The sequence below is a fragment of the Pelophylax lessonae genome (genome assembly GCF_965119305.1).
Source record: "Pelophylax lessonae genome assembly, contig: HAP1_SCAFFOLD_258, whole genome shotgun sequence".
Lineage (NCBI taxonomy): Eukaryota > Metazoa > Chordata > Amphibia > Anura > Ranidae > Pelophylax > Pelophylax lessonae.
In genome coordinates this window covers 38683-55744 of record NW_028120082.1, presented here as the reverse complement: position 1 = coordinate 55744, position 17062 = coordinate 38683, and the positions used below count along the sequence as shown (strand labels likewise).

The following is a 17062-nucleotide window of genomic DNA, read 5'->3' as shown; positions in this document are numbered from 1 at the left end:
TTCGATCTTGTACCGTGATCGAATGATTTCCTGAACCCACCTGTCCGGAATTCGGAGCAGCCAAGGTTGGAGGAAACCGCGCAGATGTCCCCCCCACCCCTGAAAACGGGTGAGAGCGCCCCTTCAGGCAGAGGCAGAATGACCCGCCGCACCGGCATTGCCAGACTTCTGCTTGCCCGCCCAGGGCTTCTTCTGGCTACCTTGGCCCTTGAAGGGCTTGCCCTAGGTTTGATTCCGAAAGGCACGAAAGGACCCTTGAGTGGGTCGAGAGGCGGAACCCCGCTTGCCACGAAAGGACTTGCTCTTCGGGTTCTGGGGCAGCATCGTGCTCTTGCCCCCCATGACGCCTTTAACCAAGGTATCCAATGCCTCGCCAAAAAGGCGAGAACCCGCATAGGGAAAATCAGCAAATGTTTTCCGTGGTGCCTGGTCAGCCGACCAGCTCTTCAGCCAGATCAGTCGACGGTTAAGCACAGCGACACTAGACAGGCGTGCAGCCAGAGGGGCCTCATTCAAGGCCGCATCGCACAAATACATGACTCCTTGGTGAATTTGGTCCACCATAGCCAGCGTGGCAGGTGGGGCAGAATCAGACGTGAGGTTGCGCCTAAGCACCTTAGTCCAATCCGCCACTGCCTGAGCCACCAGAACGGACGCGAAAATAGGTTTGAGTAAGGAACCCACCACCGTGTAGGAATGGCAGGCAAGAGACTCCAACCTCCTGTCCGTGGGATCCCGGAACACCGGGGTATCCTCAGTGGGAACCAAAGTAGCCTTGTTCAACGCGGCCACAGTGTGATCCACCTGTGGAGGCACACACCATTGTGATTCCATAGCCGGCGCAAAGGGATAAAGCAGTTTAAACCGACTAGGCACCGCGAATGGACGTTTTAAAGTGCGCCACAGTTCATTCACAGTGTAATGTGTAGGGAAAAACCTGCGCCGACTTGCGGGTCCTGTGTGTACCAAAAGAGGACACAATGCCCGGAGGACTGGGCTCATCCTCCAAATGAAGTGTTTCTTTCACAGAAAAAAATCAGTTCATCCATAGTCGCGCGTTCTTCAGGTGACCCCGGGGGAGAATCATCAACCCCCTCCACCTCCGCATCCCCCTCAGACCCCAGTGGGTCCAGGGACGAGCGAGACCCTGAAAAGGGCACGCCAGCCACATCACCATCTGAATCAGAGGAGAAAGATAGTCTAGGTCTTTTCCTAGCAGCTCGTTCAGCCATCAGCACCTCCATTTTGGACACTAAAGACGCCACTACGGCGGCCAACTCAGGGATAACAGGGGCCACAGCAGGACTGGGGTCAACCACCAAGACTGGAGGGAATTTGTTGTCCTGAGAGTCCATTTGCAAAATAGTACAATAAAAGGTACTGGCCCTTTTAGATCGCTGCGGAGTGCGCAGCCCACCGCTACATGCACAGTGAACACAGACCCCCAAAAGGAGAAGAAACTGAGCCAGGAAGGACAAAACAGAGTTATGGAAGAGACAGTCTGCAGAGTCCCACAGAGTGTTACCACACCGTCCGCTGCTTCAGAGGAAAGGAAGTGAGGTCACCATATGGCTGAACTATAAGCTTGCAAGACCCAGGGAAAATGGCTGCCCATAGAACTGAATGGGAGGCTTCGGCAAGATGGCCGCCAAACATGTGCTCGGAACGATCGTTCTGCCACACACAAGATGGCGCCAAAACAGCATGTAGTTAAGCCCACAGTGAAGGCAGACATGCTTGCCCATACTAAACATGGCGGACCGCGCGGTTTTTACCCGCTGCTGCCGCCGCACATGCTGTCTGCACCCCCAAAACACCGCCGTGACACAGGGGAAGGGGCCCCCAAAACTACACAGCACCGCAGCGCATGTACAAAAAAAGACCCCGCAGGGATCGCATCAGGGAGCCCCACACAGGGAACACACAGCAACTCAGGACTGCCACCCCAGACAGAGGCCCCACACTTACCTGTACCAGATGGCGTGGGGTGCCTCTATGAACGGAAAGCCGCTGTCCTCATCTGACAGGGAATGCCGTTAGCCAGGGACAGGACACTGCAGCACCGCAGATGTGTCCAGTGAGGTAGCCACCTCACAGGCTGCATCCCTGCTGCGAGCAGGGATGGGTCGTTCATAATGCCAGGGCGAACCATGGCTGAACGCTCGATGGCGGGCTGGGGATCCATCTGACCCTCTGCCCTGGAGAGCCAGGGCGGTCAGTCCGAATCCCAGCACCGCATGAATCCATCTTCATCCGAAGAGTCGACTAAAACTAAAGCTAACAAAATAAACAGCTAGCAAAGCAAAGAAAAAACTGACATTTTTAAAGAAAAATCAAAGGAAAAAAAGATTAGAAAGGCTGAGACTGGAGCCCCAGCACAGGGAAGCCAGACTACTCCTGACGCTAGGCAGAGACAAACTGGGTTGGGAGTGGTCACTGCAGGGGGGTATTGACCAGATGGGACAGCCCCCATGGGTGTGTCTATGCTAAATGCTTTTGTTCTTTTGACTAAGTCTTATGCCTAGCTACTCCTGCGGAGCGGAAGTGAATACCCCATTAGTGAGGACTTAGAGGTGGCGGCGACTGTCGGAGGACGTAAGAGAAATTTACATTTTCTACTTTGACAGTTAAAAAATATCCAATATATTAAATTTTTGTCATATATTTAGCTACATGTCTGTGACAAAAAAATTCTCAATGAGCGTATTTTTATCCTCTTTAAGACCGGAAGATTTTACCCCCTTCCTGACCAGGCTATATTTTGCGATTCGGCACTGCATTACTATAACAGACAATTGCGCGGTCGTGCGACGCTGTACCCAAACTAAATTTACATCCTTTTTTTCCCAGAAATAGAGCTTTCTTTTGGTGGTATTTGATTACCTGTGTGATTTTTAATTTTGGCGCTATAAACAAAAAAATAGCGACAATTTTGAAAAAAAAAAAAAAAAAACGAAAAAACAATATTTTTCACATTTTGCTATAGAACATTCCCCCCAAAAAAAATTAAAAATTAAAATTTTCTAACATTTTAGGCCAATTTGTTTTCTGCTACATATTTTTGATAGAGAAAAAAAAAAAATCGCAATAAGCGTATTTTGATTGGTTTGCGCAAAATTTATCGCATTTACTAACTACGGGAAATTTATGTCATTTTTATTGTTTTTATTTTTACTAGTAATGGCGGCGATCTGCGATTTTTTGCGGGACTGCGACATTGTGGCGGACAGATCGGACCCCTAACTGACATTTTTGATACTTTTGGGGGGACCAGTGACATTACTACAGTAATCAGTGCTATACATATGCACTGTCACTGTACTAATGACACTGGCAGGGAAGGGGTTAACACTGTGATCAAGGGGTTAAATGTATGCCTCATGCTTACAGACGTGTGTGTGGGGGGAGGGGGGGGGGGTTCTGTGACACACACAGAGATCGCAGGTTCAGCTGGCAGGTAATCGCCGCCTCTCCTCCTCCGGCTTGACTCCCGCTGTGTCTAAACAAATTGGGCCCAAAGTGTCAATATTTAAAGTGGCCACCGTTATTTTCCAGCCCCACCTTAACCCTCTTGGGCATGGAGATCACCAGAGCTTCACAGGTTGCCACTGGAGTCCTCTTCCCCTCCTCCATGATGACATCATGTTTTGGGGTTGTTTGGGGTCGTGGAAAGACTGCCCGGTGGCCCAGTCTCTGAAGGGAGGGGATCATGCTCTGCTTCAGTATGTCACAGTACATGTTGGCATTCATGGTTCCCTCAATGATCTGTAGCTCCCCAGTGCCGGCAGCACTCATGCAGCCCCAGACCATGACACTCCCACCACCATGCTTGACTGTAGGCAAGACACACTTGTCTTTGTACTCCTCACCTGGATGCCCCCACACACGCCTGACACCATCTGACACCAAATAAGTTTATCTTGGTCTCATCAGACCACAGGACATGTGTAACAGAACTGTGACCCACACTGTTTGTGGTCTTCCGTCAGTATACGGCTTCCTGCAGTCTTGAACATGGATAGATATTCCAGCCCCCCCCCCCCCATACAAAACTAGCCTGAACTTAGCTTGTATGTGTCTGAAAACAACTAACTCCTTTGTTGAACAAGAAACAGACTTTTATACACTTGAGAAGTATGTCAGTCACTACATGAACAATGAGCCGAATATTTACCCAAAACATCACACAATGGTTAGATAATGAGGTACAGCTGACTCATGGCTAATCCCATCTAGACAAGGTTATCATTAGCATGCTAATTAACTCAGCACACTTAAACCAGACTAGACATCAAGGCTAAAACAAAATTACAGATTATCCTAAGTATAAACACAGAGTAAATCAGCATAATTACAAGGTGTGGAAGACCGGTGATTAAACTGAAGATATTCGCATCTGCTAGGAGTCTGACTGTGTGAAGCCTTATTGGCAATAGGCAGCTAGGCCCAGAGTCCCAGAGTCTTCAAATACTCTTTGGGATTTATTGTTGACAATATTACTGTCCCATTTGAGTAATCCAAACCATTTTCTCTGTGTCCATTATTCCATCATTTTCTTGGCCACCCTGTGTCCCTAATAGAAACAGGGTGACTTACACATAAGAAGGGCCTAGGGGGCTGAGACAGGGATTTCCCAACCTCTCTAAAGTAAGCTGGGTTCCACAGCCCCCCAACCAAAGTGACTCCCATCACATCTCTCCCCTTTCCGAAGGAGACTAATGCAAGAGGGGACCCAAAACGGGTTGACTTTGAAGTTAGTCCATAGTTCCCATCCCCCAATGTCTGTACCCACACAGTACCCCAAACAAATTGTCCAGAACACAGCGTTACTCACCCAGCCAACCTCTGCCTCTCTCGTAGAACATACCCATCGCTGGGGAGAAGTGTGGACTGGCCCTTCTCCCAGGAGTCGTTTCAGTCACTGGAGAGAAGACAGGGTGGTGGGGCTCACTTCGTCAGTCTTTTGGGGATCTGGCCTAACTGCCCAGCATCCCTGGGGTATACAAGTGAAGACTGTAGTGCCATCCACTTTCTCAGGAAACCCATCCTTTGTTAGTTTAGGGCAGAGCCCAGCAGTACTCTTCCCTGTTGCCAGCTCTTCTGCTGGGTTGGTGTCATCATTCTGGGGCGCCGTCTGCTGCTGGGAAGGGGAATCGGCTGCTCCATCTTCCTTACCCTCATCTGGCGGTTGGGACAACCTTTCTCTGTTACCGAATCCCAGGCGCACAGATCCTGGCCTGGGAGGAAAGACCGTTTTCTCTGCTCTGACTGACTTTTGGGGAGGGAGGACGACAACCTCCTCACCCTTCTCCCCCTGGATTCTGATCTGCTGCTGGGGAGTGACTGTAAGAGGAGCCTACGGAGCTGAGACAGGGATTTCCCAACCTCTCTAAAGTAAGCTGTGTTCCACAGGCCCCCCAACCAAAGTGACTCCCATCACAACATGGTTCCAGTAATCCATGTCCTTAGTCTGCTTGTCTTTAGCAAACTGTTTGCCGGCTTCCTTGCCCATCATCTTTAGAAGAGGCTTCCTTCTGGGACGACAGCCATGCAGACCAATTTGATGCAGTGTGCGGCGTATGGTCTGAGCACTGACAGGCTGACCCCTCCCCCACCCCTTTAACCTCTGCAGCAATGCTGGCAGCACTCATACATCTATTTCCCAAAGACAACCTCTGGATATGATGCTGAGCACGTGCGCTCAACCTCTGGTCGACCATGGCGAGGCCTGTTCTGAGTGGAACCTGTCCTTTTAAACTGTTGTATGGTCTTGGCCACCGTGCTGCAGCTCAGTTTCAGGGTCTTGGCAATCTTCTTATAGCCTAGGCCATCTTCATGTAGAGCAACAATTCTTTTTTTCAGATCCTCAGAGAGTTCTTTGCCATGAGGTGCCATGTTGAACTTCCAGTGACCAGTATGAGAGAGTGAGAGCGATAACACCAAATTTAACACACCTGCTCCCCATTCACACCTGAGACCTAACACTAACGAGTCACATGACACCGGGGAGGGAAAATGGCTAATTGGGCCCAATTTGGACATTGTCACTTAGGGGTGTACTGACTTTTGTTGCCAGTGGTTTAGACATTAATGGCTGTGTGTTGAGTTATTTTGAGGGGACAGTAAATTTACACTGTTATACAAGCTGTACACTCACTACTTTACATTGTAGCAAAGTCTCATTTCTTCAGTGTTGTCACATGGGAGGGGTGTACTTACTTTTGTCAGATACAGTAGTTTATTTGCTGATGATACAAAGCTAAGTGGGGCAATAACTTCACAGCAGGATATAGAAATTTTACAGGAAGAACATGGCAGATGGGGTTCAATGTAGGAGAGGGCAAAGTAATGAATTTGGGGGCTAAAAATCTGAATACAAGTTCCAGGCTGGGGGGGGGGGGGGGTGGAGTGGAACCTCTGGGAGAATCCAGGAGGGAGAAGGATTTGGGGGTCCTCGCACATGTCACTCAGTTATGGGGGGGGGGGGGTAGAGGAGCTCAGTAACTAAGGGCAGGGGGCCGGGCAGCTCAGTTATTGAGAGGGGCAGGGGAGCTCCGCTATGGGGGGGGGGGGCGCTGAGGAGCTCAGTTATCGGGGGGCAAGGAGCTCAGTTATGGGGGGTGGCAGAGGAGCACAGCTATGGGGGGGGGGCAAGGAGGCCAGTTATTGGGGGGGGGGGGACACCGAGGAGCTCAGTTATCGGGGGGGGGGGGGGCAAAGAGCTCAGTTATGGGGAGGGGGGCCAAGGAGCACAGTTATGGGGAGGGGGCCGAGGAGCAAAGTTATGGAGAGGGGGGACGAGGAGCACAGTTATGGGGAGGCGGGGCCAAGGAGCACAGTTATGGGGAGGCGGGGCCAAGGAGCACAGTTATGGGGAGGCGGGGCCAAGGAGCACAGTTATGGGGAGGAGGGGCCAAGGAGCACAGTTATGGGGAGGCGGGGCCAAGGAGCACAGTTATGGGGAGGCGGGGCCAAGGAGCACAGTTATGGGGAGGCGGGGCCAAGGAGCACAGTTATGGGGAGGCGGGGCCAAGGAGCACAGTTATGGGGAGGCGGGGCCAAGGAGCACAGTTATGGGGAGGCGGGGCCAAGGAGCACAGTTATGGGGAGGCGGGGCCAAGGAGCACAGTTATGGGGAGGCGGGGCCAAGGAGCACAGTTATGGGGAGGCGGGGCCAAGGAGCACAGTTATGGGGAGGCGGGGCCAAGGAGCACAGTTATGGGGAGGAGGGGCCAAGGAGCACAGTTATGGGGAGGCGGGGCCAAGGAGCACAGTTATGGGGAGGCGGGGCCAAGGAGCACAGTTATGGGGAGGGGGGGCCAAGGAGCACAGTTATGGGGAGGGGGGGCCAAGGAGCACAGTTATGGGGAGGGGGGGCCAAGGAGCACAGTTATGGGGAGGCGGGGCCAAGGAGCACAGTTATGGGGAGGAGGGGCCAAGGAGCACAGTTATGGGGAGGAGGGGCCAAGGAGCACAGTTATGGGGAGGGGGGCCAAGGAGCACAGTTATGGGGAGGGGGGCCAAGGAGCACAGTTATGGGGAGGGGGGCCAAGGAGCACAGTTATGGGGAGGGGGGCCAAGGAGCACAGTTATGGGGAGGTGGGGCCAAGGAGCACAGTTATGGGGAGGCGGGGCCAAGGAGCACAGTTATGGGGAGGCGGGGCCAAGGAGCACAGTTATGGGGAGGCGGGGCCAAGGAGCACAGTTATGGGGAGGCGGGGCCAAGGAGCACAGTTATGGGGAGGCGGGGCCAAGGAGCACAGTTATGGGGAGGCGGGGCCAAGGAGCACAGTTATGGGGAGGCGGGGCCAAGGAGCACAGTTATGGGGAGGCGGGGCCAAGGAGCACAGTTATGGGGAGGAGGGGCCAAGGAGCACAGTTATGGGGAGGCGGGCCAAGGAGCACAGTTATGGGGAGGCGGGGCCAAGGAGCACAGTTATGGGGAGGCGGGGCCGAGGAGCACAGTTATGGGGAGGCGGGGCCGAGGAGCACAGTTATGGGGAGGGGGGGCCGAGGAGCACAGTTATGGGGAGGGGGGCCGAGGAGCACAGTTATGGGGAGGGGGGCCGAGGAGCACAGTTATGGGGAGGGGGGCCGAGGAGCACAGTTATGGGGAGGCGGGGCCAAGGAGCACAGTTATGGGGAGGCGGGGCCAAGGAGCACAGTTATGGGGAGGCGGGGCCAAGGAGCACAGTTATGGGGAGGCGGGGCCAAGGAGCACAGTTATGGGGAGGCGGGGCCGAGGAGCACAGTTATGGGGAGGGGGGCCGAGGAGCACAGTTATGGGGAGGCGGGGCCAAGGAGCACAGTTATGGGGAGGCGGGGCCAAGGAGCACAGTTATGGGGAGGCGGGGCCGAGGAGCACAGTTATGGGGAGGGGGGGCCGAGGAGCACAGTTATGGGGAGGGGGGCCGAGGAGCACAGTTATGGGGAGGGGGGCCGAGGAGCACAGTTATGGGGAGGGGGGCCGAGGAGCACAGTTATGGGGAGGGGGGCCGAGGAGCACAGTTATGGGGAGGGGGGCCGAGGAGCACAGTTATCGGGAGGTGGGGCTGAGGAGCACAGTTATGGGGAGGGGGGCCGAGGAGCACAGTTATGGGGAGGGGGGCCGAGGAGCACAGTTATGGGGAGGGGGGCCGAGGAGCACAGTTATCGGGAGGTGGGGCTGAGGAGCACAGTTATGGGGAGGGGGGCCGAGGAGCACAGTTATGGGGAGGGGGGCCGAGGAGCACAGTTATGGGGAGGGGGGCCAATGGTGATGGTGACCCCTCAGTGGGTACCCCCCTTTTTTGCTGTGATCCCTCACCGTTTTACTTGCGAGTTTGCACAAGTTTTTAATATCACGTTTGGAGTTTACCACAGTGTTTTATGGACTTTTTTACTGGATGTTTTTTAATATGAAGAGTGTGTATACCATGTGTTCGAGTGAAAATAAAGGACGTTACTTTTTCACACTATGAGGAGCTCTTTCTTTTCTTGTTTATCCTGAGTGCATATGGGCTCAATACGGAACCGGGTCATCTGATACCAGGAGTAACACACAAGCGATTTTTGATTCTTTTTGGCATACGCCATAAGAATCAACTACATCTGGTAAGTGGGCTACCCTGAAGGGTGAAGCAGAAGGTCACAGGAGTCACCACTGAATGTTATTGCACTAAAGAGACTTTCAATGCAGCACTTTTTTGCACTATAGTCACGTTATTTTATGGACTGTCACCATCATCACCAGTGTTATATATTATATTATTGTTTATTATTTCTGCACTATATATACAAGTATACAGTGCCATTTTATATTTGAGGTATTGGAGTGATCCACACTCACTTATTTTCACATACTTATATTGTTCATTTATTTGTGGTTTAGAGCTGTTCATACTACATACCCAGGGTAGCGCAGTATTTTTCTCCTTCACTATGGGGAGGGGGGCCAAGGAGCACAGTTATGGGGGGGGGGGGGGGCCGCGGAGCACAGTTATGGGGAGGGGGGCCGAGGAGCACAGTTATGGGGAGGGGGGCCAAGGAGCACAGTTATGGGGAGGGGGGGCCGAGGAGCACAGTTATGGGGAGGGGGGACGAGGAGCACAGTTATGGGGAGGGGGGCAGAGGAGCACAGTTATGGGGAGGGGGGGCCGAGGAGCACAGTTATGGGGAGGGGGGGCCGAGGAGCACAGTTATGGGGAGGGGGGACGAGGAGCACAGTTATGGGGAGGGGGGACGAGGAGCACAGTTATGGGGAGGGGGGGACGAGGAGCACAGTTATGAGGGGACGAGGAGCACAGTTATGGGGAGGGGGGACGAGGAGCACAGTTATGGGGAGGGGGGCCGCGGAGCACAGTTATGGGGAGGGGGGCCGCGGAGCACAGTTATGGGGAGGGGGGCCGCGGAGCACAGTTATGGGGAGGGGGGCCGCGGAGCACAGTTATGGGGAGGGGGGCCGCGGAGCACAGTTATGGGGAGGGGGGCCGAGGAGCACAGTTATGGGGAGGGGGGGACGAGGAGCACAGTTATGAGGGGACGAGGAGCACAGTTATGGGGAGGGGGGACGAGGAGCACAGTTATGGGGAGGGGGGCCGCGGAGCACAGTTATGGGGAGGGGGGCCGCGGAGCACAGTTATGGGAAGGGGGGCCGCGGAGCACAGTTATGGGGAGGGGGGCCGAGGAGCACAGTTATGGGGAGGGGGGACGAGGAGCACAGTTATGAATAGGGGGGGGGGCGAGGAGCACAGTTATGAGGGGCCGAGGAACACAGTTATGGGGAGGGGGGAAGAGGAGCACAGTTATGGGGAGGGGGGGCCGAGGAGCACAGTTATGGGGAGGGGGGGCCGAGGAGCACAGTTATGGGGAGGGGGGGACGAGGAGCACAGTTATGAGGGGACGAGGAGCACAGTTATGGGGAGGGGGGACGAGGAGCACAGTTATGGGGAGGGGGGCCGCGGAGCACAGTTATGGGGAGGGGGGCCGCGGAGCACAGTTATGGGGAGGGGGGCCGCGGAGCACAGTTATGGGGAGGGGGGCCGCGGAGCACAGTTATGGGGAGGGGGGACGAGGAGCACAGTTATGGTGAGGGGGGAAGAGGAGCACAGTTATGGGGAGGGGGGACGAGGAGCACAGTTATGAATAGGGGGGGGGCGAGGAGCACAGTTATGAGGGGCCGAGGAACACAGTTATGGGGAGGGGGGAAGAGGAGCACAGTTATGGGGAGGGGGGGAAGAGAAGCACAGTTATGGGGAGGGGGGAAGAGGAGCACAGTTATGGGGAGGGGGGAAGAGAAGCACAGTTATGGGGAGGGGGGAAGAGGAGCACAGTTATGGGGAGGGGGGAAGAGGAGCACAGTTATGGGGAGGGGGGGCCGAGGAGCACAGTTATGGGGAGGGGGGCCGAGGAGCACAGTTATGGGGAGGGGGGGCCGAGGAGCACAGTTATGGGGAGGGGGGGCCGAGGAGCACAGTTATGGGGAGGGGGGGCCGAGGAGCACAGTTATGGGGAGGGGGGCCGAGGAGCACAGTTATGGGGAGGGGGGCCGCGGAGCACAGTTATGGGGAGGGGGGGCCGAGGAGCACAGTTATGGGGAGGGGGGGGGGAGGAGGCGGGGCTCACTTACTAATGTTAAATAAAGGAAACCTGTCATTCCAGTCATGGGGATAGAATACGAGGGAGGAGCTACCCTTGCTGAATGCACTGCAGCCAGAAACAACCAGGAAATCGGTATTCTCCAGGGCAGCCCCATCCTTCTGTGCGGGAATCGTCTCCTCCTGACTCCCATTTCTGAGCAGCATTCAGTGTCTGAACACCAGCAAAGTGCAATTCACATCGTAGTAGTAAAGCAGTGATATGAACCCTCCTGGATTGTGTGTCATACAACCACAATGGGACCTCTGGGGGGGGGGGGATGACAAGGACTGTCAGTGGGGTGTACAGGGACTGTCAGTGGGGTGTACAGGGACTGTCAGTGGGGTGTACAGGGACTGTCAGTGGGGTGGACAGGGACTGTCAGTGGGGTGGACAGGGACTGTCAGTGGGGTGGACAGGGACTGTCAGTGGGGTGTACAAGGACTGTCAGTGGGGTGGACAGGGACTGTCGGTGGGGTGTACAAGGACTGTCAGTGGGGTGTACAAGGACTGTCAGTGGGGTGGACAGGGACTGTCAGTGGGGTGTACAAGGACTGTCAGTGGAGTGTACAAGGACTGTCAGTGGGGTGGACAGGGACTGTCGGTGGGGTGTACAAGGACTGTCAGTGGGGTGTACAAGGACTGTCAGTGGGGTGGACAGGGACTGTCGGTGGGGTGGACAGGGACTGTCAGTGGGGTGTACAAGGACTGTCAGTGGGGTGGACAGGGACTGTCGGTGGGGTGTACAAGGACTGTCAGTGGGGTGTACAAGGACTGTCAGTGGGGTGGACAGGGACTGTCAGTGGGGTGTACAAGGACTGTCAGTGGGGTGTACAAGGACTGTCAGTGGGGTGGACAGGGACTGTCGGTGGGGTGTACAAGGACTGTCAGTGGGGTGTACAAGGACTGTCAGTGGGGTGGACAGGGACTGTCGGTGGGGTGGACAGGGACTGTCGGTGGGGTGGACAGGGACTGTCGGTGGGGTGGACAGGGACTGTCGGTGGGGTGTACAAGGACTGTCGGTGGGGTGGACAGGGACTGTCGGTGGGGTGGACAGGGACTGTCGGTGGGGTGGACAGGGACTGTCGGTGGGGTGGACAGGGACTGTCGGTGGGGTGTACAGGGACTGTCGGTGGGGTGTACAGGGACTGTCAGTGGGGTGTACAAGGACTGTCAGTGGGGTGGACAGGGACAGTCGGTGGGGTGGACAAGGACTGTCGGTGGGGTGGACAGGGACTGTCAGTGGGGTGGACAGGGACTGTCGGCGGGGTGGACAGGGACTGTCAGCGGGATGGACAGGGACTGTCAGCGGGATGGACAGGGACTGTCAGCGGGATGGACAGGGACTGTCAGCGGGATGGACAGGGACTGTCAGTGGGGTGTACAGGGACTGTGAATGGGGTGTACAGGGACTGTCAGTGGGGTGTACAGGGACTGTCAGTGGGGTGTACAGGGACTGTCAGTGGGGTGTACAGGGACTGTCGGTGGGGTGTACAGGGACCGTCAGTGGGGTGTACAGGAACCGTCAGTGGGGTGTACAGGGACTGTCAGCGGGATGTACAGGGACTGTCGGTGGGGTGTACAGGGACTGTCGGTGGGGTGTACAGGGACTGTCAGTGGGGTGTACAGGGACAGTCAGTGGGGTGTAAAGGGACTGTCAGTGGGGTGTAAAGGGACTGTCAGTGGGGTGTACAGGGACTGTCGGTGGGGTGTACAGGGACTGTCGGTGGGGTGTACAGGGACAGTCAGTGGGGTGTAAAGGGACTGTCAGTGGGGTGTAAAGGGACTGTCAGTGGGGTGTAAAGGGACTGTCAGTGGGGTGTAAAGGGACTGTCAGTGGGGTGTACAGGGACTGTCGGTGGGGTGTACAGGGACTGTCGGTGGGGTGTACAGGGACCGTCGGTGGGGTGTAAAGGGACTGTCAGTGGGGTGTACAGGGACTGTCAGTGGGGTGTACAGGGACACGGTATAGGTTGCAGTCATTACCCAGAGCATGCAGAGTCTGGTCATTGTCGGACACAAGCTCGCTGTACAACTGCCGCTGCTCCTTCTCCAATCGCAGCCATTCTTCCTCCGAGAAGTTGTCACTGTGCTCGGGGGGGTGGGGACCCTGAAAAACACATTCCTCCATTTACCAATATATTCACCCAACATTCACCCCCAAAAATACAAGACACACCAATCAAATCACAGAGAAGATGGAGTACACACCGTGACCCGCCCACTCACCAATCGTGACTTCTCTGCCCCCCTCTATACCCGCCCACTCCCCGATAGGGATTTCTCTGCCCCCCTCTATACCCGCCCACTCCCCGATAGGGATTTCTCTGCCCCCCTCTATACTCGACCACTCCGTTAATCGTGACTTCTCTGCCCCCCTCTATACCCGCCCACTTCCCTAATCGGGATTTCTCTGCCCCCTTCTATACCCACCCACTCACCAATCATGACTTCTCTGCCCCTCTCTATACCCGCCCACTCCCCAATTGTGACTTCTCTGCCCCCCCTCTATACCCGCTCACTCCCCAAATAGTGACTTCTCTGCCCCCCCTCTACCCGCCCACCCCCAATCATGACTTCTCTGCCCCTCCCCAAACCCGCTCCTCTCCCAAATAGTGACTTATCTGCCCAGCTCAATACCCGCCCACTCCCCAATAGTGACTTCTCTGCCCCCCCTCTCTACCCGCCCACCCCTTAATCGTGACTTCTTTGCCCCTCCCCATACCCGCTCACTCCCCAAATAGTGACTTCTCTGGCCTCCCTCTCTAAATTTGACTTCTCTGCCCCTCCCCAAACCCACTCATCTCCCCAATAGTGACTTATCTGCCCTGCTCAATACCCGCCCACTTCCAAATAGTGACTTCTCTGCCCCGCTCAATACCCGCCCACTCCCCAATCGTGACTTCTCTGCCCCCCTCTATACCTACCCACTCCCCAATCATGACTTCTCTGCCTCCCTCTATACCCGCTCACTCCCCAAATAGTGACTTCTCAACCCCCCTCTATACTCGACCACTCCCCAATAGTGACTTATCTGCCGTGCTCAATACCCGCCCACTCCCCAATAGTGACTTCTCTGCCCTGCTCAATACCCGCCCACTCCCTAATAGTGACTTCTCTGCCCCTTTCAGTGACAAACCCACTCAGGACAGAGGCTTTTGGAGGGGACTGCAGGCTAGCCTCTTGCCTACGGGCCTTGGCATTTAAGGGAACACTACTCTGTGGGGTGGATGCTGGGGGGGGGGGGGCCTTGGATTAATGGTAATTTGTATTCAAGTCCATATCTCCCCAAGACACAAACTGGGACCTTAGGACCCTCTTATATGTAAGTCACCCTGTGTCTTTTAGGTGCACAGAGTAACCAAGAAAATGGACAGCTACTTCATGGAAACTGAGAATATGGTTTGGATTACTTCAAATGGGACAGAATTATTTATGAATAATCTCCCAAGAAATATATGAAGACTATTCCTGGTTTGTTTGATTCTGAACATGAAAGAGTTGGTCCCATTGGCTTCTGTTCCATGTTCTTTAATGTAGGAGACGGACAGTCTGTTACTGGTGGTCTCTTCCTATTGTCTGTGTATTGAGGTGTGATGTGTTTTCTGCTAAGCATGTCTGTCCCATTGTTAATTAACTCACCTATTGTCTACTGTGAGGGTGTGTTTACACTTATAATAAATGGATTTTTGTAAAATCTTACCGTAAAATCCTTTTCTCTTAGCTCATTGACAGACGTAGTCCTCGGTGATACACCACCTTCGGGACGTCCCAGAGCAGTATCACAAATGAGGGGTGGGAAAATGGAAATCAAATCCCAATCTAGAAGGCCCAACCGGTGCCAACTAGAAGTTTACAATGCTCATCCTTAATGATAAGACTCAACAAAAAAGAAAACATTTATTTTTTTTTTTCAAACAGAAAAAAACCCTCGAGGTAGACCACCGGTCTCCTCAAATTGCGGCCTGCAAAACCTTGCGGCCAAATGAGGCATCCGCCGATGCCGTCACATCAATTTTATAAAATTTTGTAAAGGTATGTACCGACGACCAGGTGGCCGCCTTACATACCTGGACCACTGACGCCTGATGGCGAAAGGCCCAGGAAGTACTGAGCGCTCGAGTGGAGTGCGCCCTAACAGGGAACGGAGGACTCTGACCCTTAATAGAATAAGCCTGTACCACCGTTTGTCTAATCCATTTGGCAATGGTCGCGGCAGATGCAGGCAAACCCTTTCTGGGGCCATCCGTGATCACAAAAAGTGAATCCGTCTTACGGAATGATTCCGTAGCTTTCAGGTATACCCTGATTGCCCGAACCACAACTAAGGAATGCAACGCATGTTCCCGATGATGCTTGGGCTGAGGACACAAGGAAGGTAGTACAATATCTTCATTCAGATGAAAATCTGAAACCACCTTAGGAAGAAAAGATGGCTTAGGATGAAGTACTACCTTATCCCTATGAATCACTAGGTATGGGGACTGGCATGATAATGCAGCCAGTTCTGACACCCTGCGAGCAGAAGTAATAGCCACCAAGAAGGCCACCTTCTGGGATAAAGTAAGCAAGGGAATCTCCCTGATGTTTTCAAAGGGAGGTTTCTGTAGAACCGACAAAACTAAATTAAGATCCCAGGGCGGTAAGGGCGCGCGGACTGGAGGAGCCAGGTGCCACACCCCCTGGATGAAATTCCGCACCAAGGACTTGGTAGCTAAAGGCTTCTGAAAGAAGATTGCTAATGCTGAAACTTGACCCTTGATGGTGCTCAAGGCTAGCTTCTGCTCAACCCCTTGTTGCAAAAAAGCCAATATTCGAGTCACCGAATAGGTACGTGGAGGAAATCCTAAAGATTCGCACCACGCAATATAAGTCTTCCATGTGTGATAATAGACTTTGCTGGAAGTCGCTTTCCTTGCTTTAATAAGGGTAGGAATGACTGAAGCAGACAAACCTCTGTCCTTCAGTACTTGGGTCTCAATGGCCAGGCCAGGCCATTAAAACCAGCGACTGTAAAGCATGATGGTAAATTGGTCCTTGAGACCACAGACACTCCCTGAGACGAAGTTCCCACGGAACGTCTGCGACTAGCATGTCCAAGTCGGCCAGGCCGGCTTGACGAGGCCAGCCTAGAATTTCTAGGACCACTGGCGCTGATTGGATCTGAACCAGGCGTCCCTAGAGGTATCTGGCCCCGACCATCCGAGAAAGTCTGGTCGTTTTCTGTTCCCACACATTTATCAGATACCTGATAGTTATCAGGAAGGGTGATCTTTTCTAGTTGAACCTCAGGGCCTGTCTGGTCAACCAGATCCGATTCCTGTGAGGTATCGGGACTAATCTTAGGAAAAGGTAAAGGAAAAGATCTATTCAGGGAACGGTGACTACCGCTCCCTGTAGTACTTAAATGTTGGAAGGGAAGAATCGCACCGGTAGTAGTAGTTGAAGCTCGATCTAATGTCCTGAATACCGGTGAAAACGTCCCCCCACCCTCAAACCGGGTGGGGGCGCACCTTCAGGCTGTGTACTCCTTTGCTTCGGGTTTGGCTGAGTTGGTCCTTTGTTTGTCCGACCAGCCCTTCTTAAACCCTCCTGGAGGAGTCTTGCCTTTCCCGCTAGTACCAGCCGGGCGCCCTTTATGGGCGGTAAAGAAAGGTCCTCGCTTGTTGCGAGGTCCCTTAGCTTTTGCAGCCTGTGGCAAAAAAGTGCTCTTGCACCCAGTGGCATCCTTAATGATTTCATCTAGGGTGGCCCCAAATAGACGATTCCCCTGAAAGGGGAGATTTGTCAAGGTCTTTTTGGAACCTAGGTCAGCTGACCAGCATTTTAACCACAGCACACGTCTGAGGATCACCGCTGACATAGATGCATGCCCTAATAAGGGAGTAGTGTCCAAGGCTGCGTCACAGATAAACTGTAGCCCTTGTATAATCTGTTCCATCAAATC

General features: G+C 54.1%; 1 protein-coding gene across 3 annotated transcripts in view; it reads right to left on the bottom strand.

Moving 5' to 3' along the window:
- LOC309543587 (uncharacterized protein) overlaps positions 1-17062 on the bottom strand; it is a gene marked incomplete at its 5' end in the record, with an annotated part of 92139 nt that overhangs the window by 36858 nt on the left and 38219 nt on the right. For all 3 annotated transcript variants that reach the window (XM_082276050.1, XM_082276049.1, XM_082276048.1), the window contains one exon: positions 13102-13225. In XM_082276050.1, the coding sequence (XP_082132176.1) occupies positions 13102-13225 (124 nt within the window). The remainder of the gene's footprint in view (positions 1-13101; positions 13226-17062) is intronic.